Here is a 16842-nt window from a genome sequence, read left to right on the forward strand (position 1 = left end):
CTGCTTTAAAAGGCTGGGGTTTTACTCTCCTTTGCACCTGCCTGGTGCAAAGCATTGCTTTGCTTCATATAGAAAGCAGCATCTAAGTCTGCTCAGAAATTAGCAGGGAGGTTGGGATGGTCATTAGTCACTGGTCTCAGAGCTTTTCACCATGAGGTTACAGCCACACAGAACCAGGTGAGAGAGCTGAAAGAGGAAAACCGTGTTTTAAACCATGCAAAGGAATTTATGTGAGAAGCATCTCCTGCTCCAAAGGAGCAATGCTGTGAGCAGCAAAGCACTATGGAACAGCTGCAGGGGCACATTGCTAACAAACATAGGCAAAAATATAGGAAAAGTAAGATCTTAATTTCCCAAGTTTATGTGTTTTTTAAGGAATCCTCATGGGATCCTGAGGCCTGGGATGAAAATACCTGGACGAACTCCAAGACTAAGTCTGAGGCAAACTCAGCAGATAAAGACATGGTAGAAGCACCCCCCCTCATGCAAAGGGAGGGGCAGCAGGGTCTGCAGGCAGAGGGGTAAAGGTGACATGGCCCTACACCCCAGAGGAGTTATAGGAATTTTTAGAAGCTTGCCTGCAGAAGAGCAAGAGCACACTGCCACAGATTTTCTGAGCTTGGGATGGTGGCGCTACATTTATTCCTTTATTAGTGGATGAAAAGATCTCTTATCTCCTATAGCCACTGCTAATAAGGTCCAACAGGGGTATGCTCAGCTATGGACTATCAGGGGGCCTGAGGGACAGGATACTGCTTGCACCTACACTATGTGGAGTGGTTTGGACAGAAAACACACATCCTGCTGAGTCAGTGTGGTCCTTTGGGATCTGGTGCACTATGGAAGAAGGCATTAGTTTGCTGCAGCAGATGGGAGCAGCTCATGTCCTGATCACAGGGTCTGATCCTGATTAAAAGGCACTAACAAGAAGTATCAAAATGCAGTTTGTGGAGGGGGCACCTGATGAATTTAAAGGAGTCACATGCTACTGGTAACATAAGTGTCTTAACAAATGCCTTGAGGGATATTGGAGCTGTGATCCCAGAGCTGGCTGTGCAGGTAGTGAGGGAGGATAGGCCAGCAAAGCTGAGAAGCATCACCTCATGGGAGACAAGGAAACAAATGTGGAACAATTGCATGCAAGCCACTGTTCCACAGTCAGAAGTAGATGGAGTTACAACATCAGAAATGTTTTGCCATTGGCAAGAGTTGACATCTGCAGAAAGAAATCATCCCCCCCAGCACCCCTCCTACCACTGCAAAGCAGCACAACTCCTGGCAGAGTCCAAAGCAGCAGGAGCAGCAGGTTGGTGGGTCCCCATTGCAGCCTCTCACTGGGAGCAGGTCATTAGCCATGAGGCCCCCGTGTTCCTCTAACTATGAAGTGGCAGCTGGGGGAACTCTGCATGTGTCAGTTCTGGATACAGGTGCAAGAATTACTGCATTACATGGTGATATTGCTGCTAATGATGAGACTTCCCAGACCTGTGCCTTGGGGAGCAGTTCCACCCCCACCCTCCAAGCTAAGGTACTCTAACGCAAGGAGACACCACCCCAGTTGTCATGAAAGTGTTAATTGCCCCAATTAAATAATATATCTTTAGCATAGCTGTGCTGGCAGGGTGGGCTGTTGAAACACTGAATGATCACCTTTGTTTCAGGACTCCACAAATGGGATTTCCCACTCAATCTATGTCTGCTTTGTGTGGGCTCCCAGTGTCCTGAATGGGTGTGCTTGAGGTTGCTCAAAAGATCATCAGCAAGGGTATAAGCAAAAGTCAGATTTAATATTAAAGCACAAAGCAAAACAGATTTTTTGTCAAGATTCACTCTACTTACAAAGGGCAACTAAGGCACAAGGGGGAAGCAAGCAACAACAAAACCAAACAAAACCTAGGCAATAAAAACAGAAATTAATTGAAGTTACCTAGGGATGTGTGTAAAAGTGTAAACCAGGATGAAAAGGAATGCAGCCTAAAGCTTAACAACACTTAAACTTAACAGTACTTTTAACTTAACTTAAACCTTAATTTATATCTTAACCTTAACAATCCAACAGAGAAATAACACTTAATAGCACTTAGCCTATATTATAACTGTAACTTGACCTAACTTCCAGATTTGCTATAGCATATGCACAGAGCATATACACACAGACACAGAGTGCAAGAAAATGTACCTGTGAAAAATTCCCTCAGAGGTCAGTGAAAATACTCACTTCAGAAGTTTGCATCTCCTGACAGGCGAAGGATCAGGCCTCGAGGAGTGAGGGTATCAGCCCAGGGCACGTTGTGGTTTGGTGATCCTCCAGGTATAGCAAACCTGAGGGTTTGCTGGCTCTGAGAGGCCCCCTCAGAGGGAGATTGCTGGTCACAGCCCCCTGCAAGCCAGGAGAGCTCAACCAGCCCCATTTTGGAGCTCTGTTTACAGGGGCACAATAGAGTGGGCTTTAGTCATAACAGTGTTTCATCCTGGCCACAGTTTGGGTCAGAACTTTCTTTGAAAGTGTGAGAACAGGAATGGTATGCCATTCAGGCCAGAGAAATATTTTCCAAGGCTGGTCATGAGAAAAACAGAAGCTCGTTAGGAGTTCCTGGGAGTGGACAGTGTTTTATTAATAAGCTCAGAAAGATCTGAGCCCAGGTGGTGTTTTCAAGGACGAGGCCTAACAAGCATTTTCTCAGATCACACTGCAGCCTGGAAAGGAGTTAATGGGGAATGCACACCACTGAATCCTGTTGGACTTCCAGTGCCTGCCAAGGTGGTGAATGTAAAGCAGTATTCTGTTCCAGGGGGTAGAGGACATCACTGAGCCAACTCCTGCACTCCAAGGAGTGGGACTCACTGGAGACACCATGACTACTTTTAATGACTTTATTTGGGCCATTTGAAAATTGGATGGTACTTGTAGAGTCACTGTTGATTGCAGGGACTTGAATAAAGTCACCTCCCCCCTCACAGTTACTGTACCTGACATGGTTACCCTCATGGGAAAAAACAGCAAAGCTTTACATCCCTGGAAAGTGGTAATGGATCTTGCCAATGCTTTCTTTTCCATAGCCATTGCTTCAGAGAGTCAGGGCCGGTTTGCCTCTACCTGGCAACAAAAGCAATCCACTCTTCAGGTATTGCCTCAGGGACACAAATACTGTCTCTCCATTTGCCAGCAAATGGTGGTAACAGACACAGGGCTGTGGTTGGGTGCTGTTAGTGTTTACCATTCTATTGATGATCTATTGATTACAGCAGAGTCGTGACAAGAAACTGAGGCAACTGCTGAACCCCTGACAGCTCTCTTACTCTACCAGGGATGCAGAAAATGCAGGGCCCTGGTACTATTATGCATTTTTGGGGGATAGTATGGCATGGATAGCCTAGAGAAATACCAAAGAGTCCATCAGTTCCTGTGTACCAATCAAGATGAAACAACTGCAGACCTTCCTGGGGCTTTCAGGGTGCTGGAGAACTTCCATTCTATACCTGGCAGTGCTGGTGCCTCCCTGCAGAAACTGGCTGGGAGGAAAGTTGTTTGGCACTGGGTCTCAAGCACCACTCAGAACCTCTTGATGCCTGCAGGAATGCTTTGATTGGGTGTGTCCAGCTGTACATTTAAGGGCATTACACAGGCCCTGGGGGAGAATTCAGCAGGGTCATGGGGCTCTGACTACCTGGCAGGTAACTTACATTGACCCTCTAACTCCATAAAGGGGTGGTGTTTTATATTCACTGCTGTGGACAAGGTGTCAAGATTGCTCTTTGCTAAACTCACCAAATACTCTCCATCCTCTGTCAATATCAGATTCTTGAGTTCGTGAATTTCAGGTATCTTTGACAAATACCTAGGCCTCATCTAGGGGTGTGTCTTGTTTTAAGACAGTTTAAGAGTAAAATGGGTTACATCCCCCTATAGTTTAAACCAACCCCTTTTGACCAATAAGGAGAAATGAATACAAGTAGATGAAAGTGAAAAAATAGAAGTTTTTTAAAAACAAAATAGCAACAGGCAAAAAAATAACCATAATAGTCACTGGTTGCAAAGTTGCTGAAATCTCTCAGATTCCTCAGGAATAAAGAAAAAATACAGGAGTAACCCTTTTCCCAAGATGGTGCCTTCCACAGATGACCATACTGTGGGGAGACAAAGGGAAAATGGCATAAACAGCCATCCCCAAGACAGTACAGTTCAGCAGATACAAAGAATATGGTGGACAAACCCCACTTGCTCAACCTTCCCCCTGAACAAAAAATATCTGGGAAGGTAGGAGTTTATGAAGCAGTTGTAGTGGCAGATGGGAATCACTGACATTTCCCAGGGACCTCTGGCCCTGCTGGTGTCAGCCTCCGAGCCTCTGACAGTGTTGGTGCTGCTGTTTCTGAGTTGTTGGGATGTTTCTTGGGGGTAAGGGGGAGAAATGGTCTCCCCAAGCACCAAAAATGGCATCCCCTGTCCCCAGCCAGCTCTGGCCCCAAAAGGTGTTGCAAAAGTTACCCTGAAACAGTTTTTGATTGCAAAATCAAAGGTTGCTACTGCTGCAAGTCCAGAAACCTGCCTGAAACAGCCCACTCCAGAGGCTGGAGAGAAGAGAAACATTACAAAGCACAGTACAAAGAGGAGCCTCTGACTTGAGCAAGGTCTACAAGGCAAGAGAGAATCTGCCTGTGTGCTTGGACCTTAAACAGCCCAGCCCTCACCTGCTTCATACTGCTGTTTTCACCTGCACTGCAGAGTCTCAGGAGACAGTAATAGCTTTGGACACAGATAAATATGGAATACAGCGATATTTTCAGCTACACAGGACAGGAGAGTGTTGGAACTGTTCTTGGTGCCACAAACCTCCCATCAAATTGAAGTTTGGTCTGAAAAAGCAGAAAACAAACCTCTTCAATCTGTGTGGGCCATCACCCCATCTCAAGCTACCAAGCCTGGAATAATTTTAGCTGAAAGAGCTGGACTACAGATTAGTATTACTAGAAGGGGATAACACTCCTGTTTTTCTTCCTTAGCTGTGATGGCTCATTGCACTTTGTAAAACTGCACAACAGGCACATGCTCTGGGTGCGTTTGTACAGGACTGTGGGAATCAGCCTTGCTGAGACACAGGACCAAAAAGACTTCACCCCTGAAGCCCCAGGCGTTAACTTCAAACCCTGGGAAACATTTGTTGAGGTTGAGGTGAGCTTGAAAGACCTGCCCACCATCCCCTAGTGTTATTTTGTTAAGTTATGCTGATTATTCCAAGTTCTTCTCCCCTATTGGTTACTAGTTTCCCATATATGGTTATGTTTCTAGAATGTTCCACCCCACTGTTATATATTGTTACTTCTCCTTCATTTCTGGTCTTTGGAGTCTGTCCCTATAGGTGTGTGGGTTATGGGTCTCATCCCTACTTTACTTTCTTTATTAAAGTTCTTTTATTTTTGGGCACTCCATTGGACCCACTCCTTTTATTTGCACCTCAGCTGCCCTGTGTCAGGGGACCCTAAAGCTTTAAGGATTGTTGTGGTCACCCTCATGGCAACACAGGATTACTCTATAAATACTTGTGTATTTATTTATTGTGTATTTATTTATTGTGTATTTATTTATTGTAAAGGTAAGGTTTTCCTTTTAATTCTCCGTGTAGAAAATACAGAGTACCTGAGGTATACCTCCACCTAAAGTGTAAACTGGACATCAGAGGCAATTGTTGCCCAAAATGTAGGAGTAACTGCACTGCACCCGGAATCTGTGGGATTCTGCCACTCTGCTGCACTTCTTTCAGCTAGGCTGGGCTGGGCTCTTTTCAACTCAGCTGGAATGGACACTCCATTTTTTTCTGCCCCTGTTCCCCAGTGTTTTGTCTGCCCAGAGAGGGCATTAAACCATGGAAATGTTTGCCATGGCATATAGTTTGTTCTTCTGAGTCACCTTAGGGGTGGGGGCCAGGTGGCATTTTGTCTTTTCTGGTTTCATAGGTAAACCACTTTTCTCTATATTGTGCTGTTTGTGAGTTTTGTCTCAGTAAAATTGTGAGTCTAACATTTTTAACTTCTCGCAGTGTTCCTTTTATTTTTCCCACCACTATTGTGGGAAAGAGGGGTGTCAAGCAGTTTTAACTTTACCCCACTGTGTTTTTAAACCATTACACATTGGAAAGGCCAGTGTCAGTGAGCACAAGAGACTAGTCATGCGGGAGGAAAGAGGCACTTTTGCTCTTATCAGATATACAATTTCAGTGCTGTGTTCTGGTGCCAGCACGGGGAAGGCCAACACAGATCTGCTCTTGTATCCCACAGCAGCTGGTCCCAAGCAGAGCAGTCAGCTCGGCACATGGTTCAACACTGTGGGGAAATGCAGTCTCTAGCAGCTGGAGGAATTTCCAGTCTCTAATAAGTTAGTTCCTCTGTGCTGTCCGTGCTGCCCTGGTGCAGGCACCTTCTTTGTCTAGGCAAAAGCCTGGAAAAGAGAGGCATCCTTGTGCATCCTTTCCACCCTCCAAGTCTCTCCCAAGGTACATCTTCTCTCACAAAAGAGAGCTGAGAGCTCTAAGATTGTAACATATTTCAGTCTCCAGCCCATATTGCTGGAAGAGGTTTTTCATTTCCCCTGTGCAAGGGGAACAGAGATGGTGAAGGGTTGGAGGGGAAGCTGGGATGAGAGGTTTAGGTCACTTGGCCTGTTCAGAGGAGGAGGAGTTGGAGGAGACCAAGAGGAGACCTCATCCCTACAGCTTCCTCATGATGGGGAGTGGACGGGCAAGCGCTGATCTTTTCTTTCTGGTGACCAGTGACAGGACATGAGGGAATGGCTGGAGCTGTGTTTGGGCAGATCTAGTTTGAATATCAGGAAAAGAGTCTTTCCCTAGAGGGTGGTCAGATATTGAACAGGGTCCCCAGGAAATGGTCACAGTCCCAAGGCTCTTGAGAAGAGCTCAAGAAACATTTGGACAATGTTATCAGGCACAGGGTGGAATGGCTGTGGTGTCTGCGCAGGGCAAGGATTTGGACTCGATGATCCTTGTGGGTGCCTTCCAGGGTATTCAGTGATTCTATGAAGGTTGAGCTCTGGGCGCAGTTTCTACTTCACCTCCACAGCCAGACATGTCCAGTCAGTGAACCTCTTTCTCATAGCAGCCGTTCTTCAGAGGATGGACCAAGTGCTGAAAGTTTCTGTGGTGGAACTTTTATCTCTCCATGTCCCAGGACCACATTCCTTGTAGACTATTCTTGCCTACATTGACCTGGTCTCACTGCAATGTTCCAAGGGCTGAAAGAAGTTGTTAAAGGCTCCACCAACTCCAACAGTTCAGTGACAAAAACTTTTTTGGTCTTCACAGAGATTTTTATCACACCAAAAAAAAAGGAAGAATTGTTTCCAGGTGGAACATTTAAGCATAAAAAAAGGATTTTGGCATGCAGTTTTTGTGGGTAGTGGACCCTCTAAACACAAAGAAGTGGAAATTTCATGGCATGGAAAGAATTGCCAGATGTGGACCAAGTTATCCTGGTGCACTAGAGAGAGGTGTTTCACATGAACTTTCCCTCCACAGAGATTAAAGTTGGCCATGGATGCCATTAGCAATAAAATCCCTTTGGCAGCTGGAATATCATTATCCTGCTAGCTTTGCAAGATTTAGAAGGCAGAAAGTAACCCAGTGTCTGACTAAGCAAACTTGATGTAAGCCTGTGTTACCAGTTGCTTCAGAGGCATCCTCAGACACCTCCTCCCAAAACAAAGATTGAGCAACATCTCTTTCCCTGGTCATCTTGGGAGAGCATTTGCAGGGGAAATGACACAGAGGCAATGGCTCAAATGCAGCATAACTTTAATGAATCAGGAGAGGGAAATTAGATCATTTTAAGCAATGGTCATAGTGCTGTGAGCACAAGGGACAGATAAGAGATTGTGCCCCATGGCTGTGGCTGAGAACTCCCTAGAAGTCCATCTGCCTGCCCTACAGAGGGAGCAGGGCCAGCAGGTCCTCCCCAGGATGGCTGTGTGGGGCTCACAGCCCAGGGGAGCACAAGGGAGCAGGGACACAGGAGGGGAAGGGGAGAGAGGCAGAGGGCAGAGGCAGGGATGGGCTGTGCTTCCCAAGAGTCCTTTTGCAAGTGGTGCTGGGGTTGCTCAGCCATTCAGGATACAACAAACTGATGCTCCATCTCCAGTGAAGTACCATCTTGTTGAGTCTTTATGTTCATACCTTGGAATCATCGCCAGCAGCTTCAGCAGGGGAAGCACCTCCTGCCACAGAGGCCACTGCCCAAGCCTGAGAGGCCAAAGCCCCCGGAGCTGATGGGCACTCCCTGAGAGCTGAGGATGCTGCCAACAGCAGCCGAGGTGGAGGATCCCACCACGGTGTTCTGTGGGAAGGAGCTGAGGATGGGGCCGGGCAGGGTCACCACCACGGGCGAGGGCTGGATGGCCACGGTGGAGTCCTGGCACTGCCTGACACAGGGCTCGTTGCAGCTGTTGGCCAGCGGGGTGGGGCCGCAGGGCTGGCAGGGCCGGCACGGGGTGTAGCAGGACATGGCTTGGGGCTGCAGATGCACCTGGCACAGACAGAGAAAGGGGGTAGAAAAGCATAAGAGGTAAGTGACTAGAAGCCTGTAGAACACCACCACAAGGGAGAGAAGACATGAGCTCACACAAAGAGCTGGAAGGATCATAGGGAGGCCCACACGCTTCTCCTTCTCCCAGAGCCTGAAAGAGACTTGCAAAACACAACCAAGCCCCAGGAGATCCCTTCCTAGCCCATATCACAGGAGACACCTAACTGACCTCCAACTTCTCTCCATGTCACCCCTTTTGTAGCCTTCCCTCTCCCATAGAAAGCAACCCCAGAATCAGGTAGAGAAGAAAGAGACAGTTTTGTGCTGAAAAATCCCATGGAAGGGTAATGATGAGAATGAATAAAAGAAGAATAAAGAGCTTCAGAATTACCTTGTTCCGAAGGAGATTGTGTGGAGGAGAGGAGTGGATGAGAGAGTGAGGAGATGGAACAGCTTTTATACTGCTCCTGTGCTGCCCCAGGCCCACAGTCACTGCATGAGGACAGTAATTTTCCAACAGACTCATCTCCAAAGCAAAATATCCCACCCTAATGCCCCAGGTTGTGTTTTGTTTTCCATCACTATTGCCAGTACATTTCCTCATTACTGACATGCCCATTATGCTATGTAGACTCCTTTCAAGTTCCAGGATGACAGATCCAATGATTTCCCGAGATGGATCATGCCACTGTCACCAGAAGATGCACCCTCAAGTGCAGGAGGGGTTTGTGCAAATGTGGAACATGGAACTGAGAAATTTGGCAATGTTCCTTTCAAACCCCATTACAGAAAGGTTTGACTATCCCCCCGCCAATGCAGGAGTCAGTCTGGGGTACACAAAGGCAGCTGTGCTTAATGATGTAACTTATCCTTCTCCCTCAATCCTTTACAGATTTACTTGGAACAGTCATCCCCTCTCATGGCAGTTTCTGGGGGACTCAAATCACTGCCTTCAGTCACCATGAAGAAAGAAAATGTCACCCTTCCTAAGGACCATGATTACAGTTGTGGTGGAGTCAGGTCTCTCCTCACTATATGAGGGGTGTGTTGGGGCTTGGCACAACACCTTGTTTGCTCCATTCTCCTCACAGTGCCATGAACTTTAGCTGCATGCCTTAAACCCTGACCAGCAGGAGTGACTTTCCCAAAACATGTTGACTGTCCTGCGAGCCCCTGAAGCTATGGGAGTGTTGGCAAGAAGGTCACACTGACAGCAATGGCTGTTGTGGCTGCCTGAAGCTGTGTACTTGGATACAGCTCAGTGCTTGCACCAGCTTTCCTGGGTTATGGGTGGATCTGCCCTTGCTGGAGGGCAGTTGTGTCCCTGCAAGGGACATGGGTCTACAGACACCACCTTCTGGCTTGGCCTCACACCAAAAGGCTGACACAAGGCCAACCCAAAATTAGAGCATGACTCGCCACAAGTAGGGAGAGTCTCTCCCTGGAAATTTGCCTACTGAAGGCATTCCCTTGCCCTCCTGGGACGCGTCCCAGCTACCTCCATGTCTTCAGGGCAGAGAAGTGCATCACATCCTTGATGTGGTTTGAGAGCTGGTTTTGTACCCAGGGCCCTTATGAGCACATCCCCTCCCTCAATGTTCTCAGGTACGTGGCACTGCAGGGGTTGTCACTGACAGCCTTCATTAACCAGGGAGTTGGAGAAGTTCCTGCTTCCCCAAGGGTGCTGGGTTGCTCTCCAAGCAAGTCTTTTTGAGCATGAGAAATGAGGTATGCTGAAGCACAAATGAAAGGAGAATACTCAATGCATGAGACCATTGATGAGCCCCAACCAGTGGGGAGATGTTTTCTGCAACCCCTTCTATCCCTCCACAGAGCATTCAGGAGAGCTCCTCAACACAGCATGGTATCTTTGGCCAGGAGAACGAGGCTTGTGCATCCTCTCCACCCTCCAAGTCTCTCCCAAGGTACATCTTCTCTCACAAAAGAGAGCTGAGAGCTCTAAGATTGTAACGTATTTCAGTCTCCAGCCCATACTGCTGGAAGAGGTTTTTCATCTCCAAGTGCAGATCTTGTCATTTGTCCTTCTTGAATGCTAGAGGGCTCCTGTGGCCCAGTTCTCCAGACAATCACTTTATAGAACACTTGCTTTATAGAAGCCACGACCTGGAATGCATTAGCAGGCTTTCACTGGTTGACTCTTGTCAGGCAGTCTTTTTTTGGACACCCATTCACTGCAGGGAAGGCTCCCCCACCTTCTCAGAACTCTTTTAGGGGATGCAGCAGCCTGGGAGATCTTGTAGGTGAAGACTGAGAGAGTCATTGTCTTCTCTGTCTCCACACTTCTTAGATTACGTTCTGCCATCTGAAAGACACCCCCTTCCTAAGCAGCCCAGGATATTGTCAGATCAGAATGACAGAAATGTGCCATTTCCACAAGGGCCCAGGGCTGTCTCATGGTGCCCTCCAGAACCCCTGTCCTCTGCTGTGAAGGTCTTTGGCAGCCATTCAGCTCCAGCCTGCAGTGGGGAGCAGATTTTTCTTCCCCCAGTGCAGGACCTTGGATAAAGGAGTTAAGCAGTGCTGGCCCCAGTCTAGGCCCTGCAGTGCACCAGCTGTGAGTGCCAGCTGGACTTTGTGCCCCTTGTCCCAACCCTTGGAGACCAACAATTTCACAGATTTCTGTCCTCTGTACTACCCTTTTCCCCAGCCAGTATTTTGTCAATTTGTCTCTAAGGATTGTTACAGGCAACAGCATCAAAGGACTGTTAGACAAGATTAACATTTGCTGAACTTCCTTCACCCACCAGAGCTAGGCACAAAATCAGACAATGCAATGAGATTTGTCAAGCCTCCGGAAATCCATGCTGACACCTCACTGGCAACTTCTTTTAGCCTGAGAAATTGCTTCCAGGTTGATTTGCTCCATTTCTTTTGTAGGGATTGAGGTGAGGTTGATTGACATGGCTCTTTCTTCATGGCCTTCTTGAAGAAGTCCATTGGCTTTCTGGCAGTCCTGAGATGTATTCTGTGAGTGCTGAGTCTTTCAAAGGGAGATCAGAGCAACCAGACATCAACCATTCCTCGTGGGGTGCACAGCATCAAGTCACACACAATCATCTCAGTCTGTTAATATGTTCCCACAGCTGATCCTGCCCTAGTGCAGGTAAGCCTTTCCTGCTGATGACTTTCCAAGGAGCCCAATCTCTTGACACCAATTCCTGCTAGTAAAAACCAAGGCCAAGATTCCATTGAGTATTTCCACCTTTCCTCTAATCCTCATCCTCAATGAATCTACTCCTGTCAGCCTTTGGACTTCTCTACCTGGAAGAATTTTTTGTGCCTGTCAAATATTTTGCCAGGTTCAAACCCAGGCAGGCTTTGGTTGTCCCTAGTCCTGCATACTCAGACAAACTGGCAAACATTCTCTCCAGAGAAAAGCTCAGTAATAGGAAAAGAATTGAAACATCTTGCTACAAGAGGAACTCTATACAACTGCAATTCATTGCTCCAAGCCAACATCCCCTGCATTCATGGGACCCCATCCCACCTCCAACATATCTTCTGCTTCACTGACACAGCATCACACAAGGATATCCTTGGGTGCCTCATCTCAGCACATGAAAGGAGAGCAGGAATGTTGTAAATGAGGAAATGAAATGGCAGCACAGGTTGACAGAAACCAAAATACAACCTGCGCCACCAGGTAGAATATTTTATTTTTGAGGTGAGTCTGTTGGAAAATTACTGTCGTCATGCAATGTCTGTGGGCCTGGGGCAGTGCAAGAGCAGTATAAAAGCAGGTCCTTCTCCTCACTCTCTCATCCAGTCCTCTCGCCTTCATCTCCTTCAGTACAAGGTGAGTCAGAACTTTTTTCTCTTCTTTCTCTTTATACTCGTCCAATGCACTACAGCTCATTCCTGCCCCAGTCCTACGTGGGGTCTTGGAACTGCTGTCATGGGAGAGGGAACGGGAGGAAGGTCTGTCATCACCAGAGGCTCAAACTTGGTAAAGTGTCTCATGAACAATGGACTAGAAAGGAACCTCCTTGGGCTTGGTTGCTGTTCAGAGGATTATTTTGGGCAGAAAGGAAGGTGATACCTGTGGATCTCATGGCAGAGTCCCCAACTTTTCCCTAACTATATGTACTCTCAGTGGGGTGAAAGACTGCTCTTCATCCACAGCTTCTGTTCTGCTTCCCCCTTCCCTCTGTCCAGGTGCATCTGCAGCCCCAAGCCATGTCCTGCTACACCCCGTGCCGGCCCTGCCAGCCCTGCGGCCCCACCCCGCTGGCCAACAGCTGCAACGAGCCCTGTGTCAGGCAGTGCCAGGACTCCACCGTGGCCATCCAGCCCTCGCCCGTGGTGGTGACCCTGCCCGGCCCCATCCTCAGCTCCTTCCCACAGAACACCGCCGTGGGATCCTCCACCTCGGCTGCTGTTGGCAGCATCCTCAGCTCTCAGGGAGTGCCCATCAGCTCCGGGGGCTTTGGCCTCTCAGGCTTGGGCAGTGGCCTCTGTGGCACGAGGTGCCTCCCCTGCTGAAGCTGCTGGTGACGGCCCTGGGGAAGGAAGCCAGGGACTCCCAGGATGGAACCGCCCTGGGGACCCAGCACCGGCTTGTTGCTTCCTGAGGGGCTGAGCAAGCCCAGCAGCCCTTGCAGAAGGACGGGGCCAGCCTGGGCTCTTGGGAAGCACAGCCCATCCCTGCCTCTGCCCTCTGCCTCTCTCTCCTTTCCCTCCTGTGTCCCTGCTCCCTTGTGCTCCCCTGGGCTGTGAGCCCCACACAGCCATCCTGGGGAGGACCTGATGGCCATCCTCCCTCTGTAGGGCAGGCAGATGGATATCTCCTGAGATCTCCACCACAGTTATTTGGTCCAGACTCTTATCTGCCTGTGGTGCTCCTTTGGCTCAAATTTACTTAGTTTTCATCTTTTGACTCATTAAAATTCCACTGCATTTGAACTGTTGCCTTATTGTCATCATTTCCCCTGTATATGCCCTTACAAAATGAGTAGGGGGGTTATTGGGTATGCTTGTACAGGGACCATTATCACAGGATTGTTTTGACTATGCTTAGAAGGTGATCCTCTGTTTTTCATACTTCTCTACCCATCTAGGGCTGGATAGAATGATTCAACACGGTTCAGTGACTAGAGCCCCACCGGAGATGCTGTCGTGTTTAAAAGGGAGATTTTCTTGACCCTTAGTGTTTCATTTGTCTGTCAGTGTCCCAGAAAAGCCGAGACCCTTGTGCCCCACCATCCAATCAGTGTCCAGTTAGGGGAACCCTGCACTGAGCCATCCTGCTGGATCACAGGGCAGCTCGACTGACTCAGTCAGGGAAACACCCTCAGCCTCAGTGAGACCCCTCAGCAGGTCTTCCCACTTTTTGATGCCATAGTGAGTCTTCCATTGTATTTATGTATGTTCCCAGCCAGAAACTGCAAACAACAATGAAGGACTGACACAGACAGTTTATGGAATAATACTTTTCATAGTATAAGATTGTGACAGGGTACTGTTTGAGGATTGCCAGTGGTAGTATCTGACTGCAAAAATGTATTGAAAGAAATACAAAGCCAAGCTCTAATCCACGATGAAAGTATTCAGTGTGCACAGAGTGTGGTTCTTATCCAACAAACATCCCAGGTTCAGCCTGTCAACAATCACAGCAGTTACAATGGGGTCTGGGCTCATGTTCCATTGCTGTTAACCAGCACCCCCAAGGTCCCTTCCCCCAGGCAGTGTTCCAGCCATTCTGCCCCAAAACTGTAGTGATGCAGGGCGCTGTTGTGACCCAAGAGCTGGACACAGCATTTCTTCTTTTTGAACCTTATACAATTGGCCTTGGTCCATTGATGCAACCTGTACAGATCCCTCTGTAGAACCTTTCTACCCTCTAGAAGATCAACAGTGACATTCAGCTTGGAGTCATCTGTAAACTTAATGAGAGGAAACAGGAATGCAAGGAGACTGAGATAAGAAGGGTTGCTTAGACCCCAAAACTGGCCAGGACTAGTCTTGCAGCTTGGACTATGATCAAGGGGCCTGGAACCATGTGTGAAGAGGAAAAGTGAGAAGTTCAGATGCAAAGAAGAGCTTGGAAGTCTTCATCAGAGACCACCAACGACCCCCAGATTGGGGAGGCACAAGTGCAGGTTAGGGAATTAATATGTATTAGGCATATTGCATAATCCTAGATTGTAGAGAATAAAAAGGAAACAGTAGTTGCTTTTGGCACATATGCCTTTGGGAATGATCCCATATATGCCCAGCACTAGATAAAATATATATCTACTTTACAACTTTAACAAGTTGTAGAGTTGTGGAGAAAAGTGTCTTTCCCGTGTATCAGGTCCTTTGACCTGTCTTCATTTCATAGGCAATTAAATTTCCAGAAGAATTGGAATTATTCTTTTACACTTTCCAAACACTTCAAGAAAGCTGACAGACTTCTTTCAGCTGTCTTCCTCCCTCAGTTCATGTACACCAACTTCCACCTGAGAGGCAGGCTCTCTCCGCCCCACTTCCTCCATCCTCCTGCTGCTCATGAAAGAACCAGAGGGGGCCACCCAGTGCAATCCTGGAGCTCTGGTTCCCACTGACCTTAGTGGGAGAGGACAAGCTACAAGGGTCACTCTTCCATCGCCCCTACCAGCCAAGGTGCTGGCCTGTGATGACAGGAAGAGAGATTTTATCCAGAGCCAGGAAAGTGCTCTCCCACACATAATGCATCCTCTTTGCTGAAGGACTGGATTCCTGATCAGACCCTATTTCCCCTTCACTCAATCCACAATGAGATGGTCCCATGCACTTCCTTATCCACGATTTTTTTTCCAGTACTGGGACAATTACCATTGGTGTTGTTTGGGTCCCTATCTCAGCCCTGGTGTTCTCATGTGTGATTTGGGTATCTTCCTCAACTACTGTGTTCTAAAATGTAGGTCAGATGGATGACTCACTCCTGATACTGTCAGAAGTGATTTGGGGTCCTCTCTGGACCCCTGTCCTCCGATAGCACTGGTCAAGCTCTAGAGTTGTGTTAAAAGCAGCCACCAGCCACCTCAGGACAAGTTTCACTGTTGCCACACCAAAAAATTCTGTTTTCTTACACCACCCTGACACCAGATACCTCAAACACTACATTAAGTCAATAGAGTAAATTAATATTTTTGAACACTTCACACTTAGATGAAAAAGGACTTTGTGAGCCCACACAACAAAACAACCTGCTTCACTCATGGATGAGAATGGAGAGGTCTATTTGCTCATGCCCCACACAAGACAGTTCCTCCATCACAGTCTCTCCTGGCCCTCAGGTGCCCATCAAAATGCTCAATCATTCCCCCTCCTCAGAGAGGAGAAGGTGAGAGAAGATAAGATTAAAGTACTGTGTGTTGAGATAAAGGCAGTTTAATGAAGAAAAGCAAGGAAAGACTGCAAAAACACAGCAAAAAATAAAAAATAATTTGATTATCACCTTCCATCAACTGGCAATGTCCAGCCTCTCCTGGGAAGCAGATACACAGTACACTTAGCAGTTTCTTCCTTGATGAATAATCTGTTAATAAATGCTCCCCTGCCACCCTCCTCCTCCTTTCGCTCAGCATTTTTTGCTGGCCACGATATCACATGGTATCAAATATCCCTTTGGTTAGCATGGGTCAGGCTATGTCCTCTCCCAACCTCTTGACCATATCCAGCTCCATGGCCTTTTGCAGAGGAGGGTGGAGAGACAGGGTTGATGCTGGGCAAGCACAGCCCAGAAAAACCCAAAATATTTCTGTAATCAGCAGCATTCTAGCTCCAACTGTGAAGAACCAGTAGAAGAGTTAATTTGGTGAAATAGAACTCCATCTTGTGCAGACCCTATACAATGCTGCTATCCATCACTGAACAGTCATCCCAAGCAAACCCTTACAAAAAACAGCCCTTAAAACATCTTTTCCTTTGGGCATATTGAGAAAGAACCTGCAGAGGAAAGAATGACAAAGACACTTGGACTGCAATGCAGCAGAAATTTAATAAGACAAAACACAGAAATGTCTAGAGACAACTGTCTCCAGCTCGGTCTGGAGGTCTCAGTGCAGAGAGTATGAGGGACAGAGGGGAATCTGCCCCAGCAGGTGTTCCTCTTCCTGATCCAGAGAGGGAGCAGGGCCAGCAGGTCCTCCCCAGGATGGCTGTGTGGGGCTCACAGCCCAGGGGAGCACAAGGGAGCAGGGACACAGGAGGGAAAGGAGAGAGAGGCAGAGGGCAGAGGCAGGGATGGGCTGTGCTTCCCAAGAGCCCAGGCTGGCCCCGTCCTTCTGCAAGGGCTGCTGGGCTTGCTCAGCCCCTCAGGAAGCA

At 47.9% G+C, this 16842-nt stretch overlaps 2 protein-coding genes across 2 annotated transcripts; one reads left to right on the forward strand and one right to left on the reverse strand.

Moving 5' to 3' along the window:
• Positions 1-8205: 8205 nt before the first annotated feature.
• Positions 8206-9058, reverse strand: LOC107215230 (feather keratin 1-like). The gene is made up of 2 exons (XM_033520018.1): positions 8924-9058; positions 8206-8532 (listed from the first exon to the last, which is right to left on the reverse strand). The coding sequence occupies exons 1-2, from the start codon at positions 9056-9058 to the stop codon at positions 8206-8208; spliced, it is 462 nt and encodes a 153-aa protein (XP_033375909.1).
• Positions 9059-11511: 2453 nt separating this feature from the next.
• On the forward strand, positions 11512-13292 carry LOC107215219 (feather keratin 1-like). The gene is made up of 3 exons (XM_015651236.2): positions 11512-11520; positions 12197-12349; positions 12709-13292. The coding sequence occupies exons 1-3, from the start codon at positions 11512-11514 to the stop codon at positions 13033-13035; spliced, it is 489 nt and encodes a 162-aa protein (XP_015506722.2). The 3' UTR covers positions 13036-13292.
• The last annotated feature ends 3550 nt before the right edge of the window (positions 13293-16842 follow it).

The sequence above is a fragment of the Parus major genome, chromosome 27 (assembly GCF_001522545.3).
Source record: "Parus major isolate Abel chromosome 27, Parus_major1.1, whole genome shotgun sequence".
Taxonomy (NCBI): Eukaryota; Metazoa; Chordata; class Aves; order Passeriformes; family Paridae; genus Parus; species Parus major.

Bases quoted from the DNA above. Each gene is read 5' to 3' on its own strand.
- LOC107215230 (XM_033520018.1), bottom strand. From the start codon at position 9,058: ATGAGTCTGTTGGAAAATTACTGTCCTCATGCAGTGACTGTGGGCCTG. The intron at 8,533-8,923 runs GTAATTCTGAAG...TGTCTGTGCCAG, and splicing joins ACAATCTCCTTCGGAACAAG to GTGCATCTGCAGCCCCAAGC.
- LOC107215219 (XM_015651236.2), top strand. The intron at 12,350-12,708 runs GTGAGTCAGAAC...CCCTCTGTCCAG, and splicing joins TTCATCTCCTTCAGTACAAG to GTGCATCTGCAGCCCCAAGC.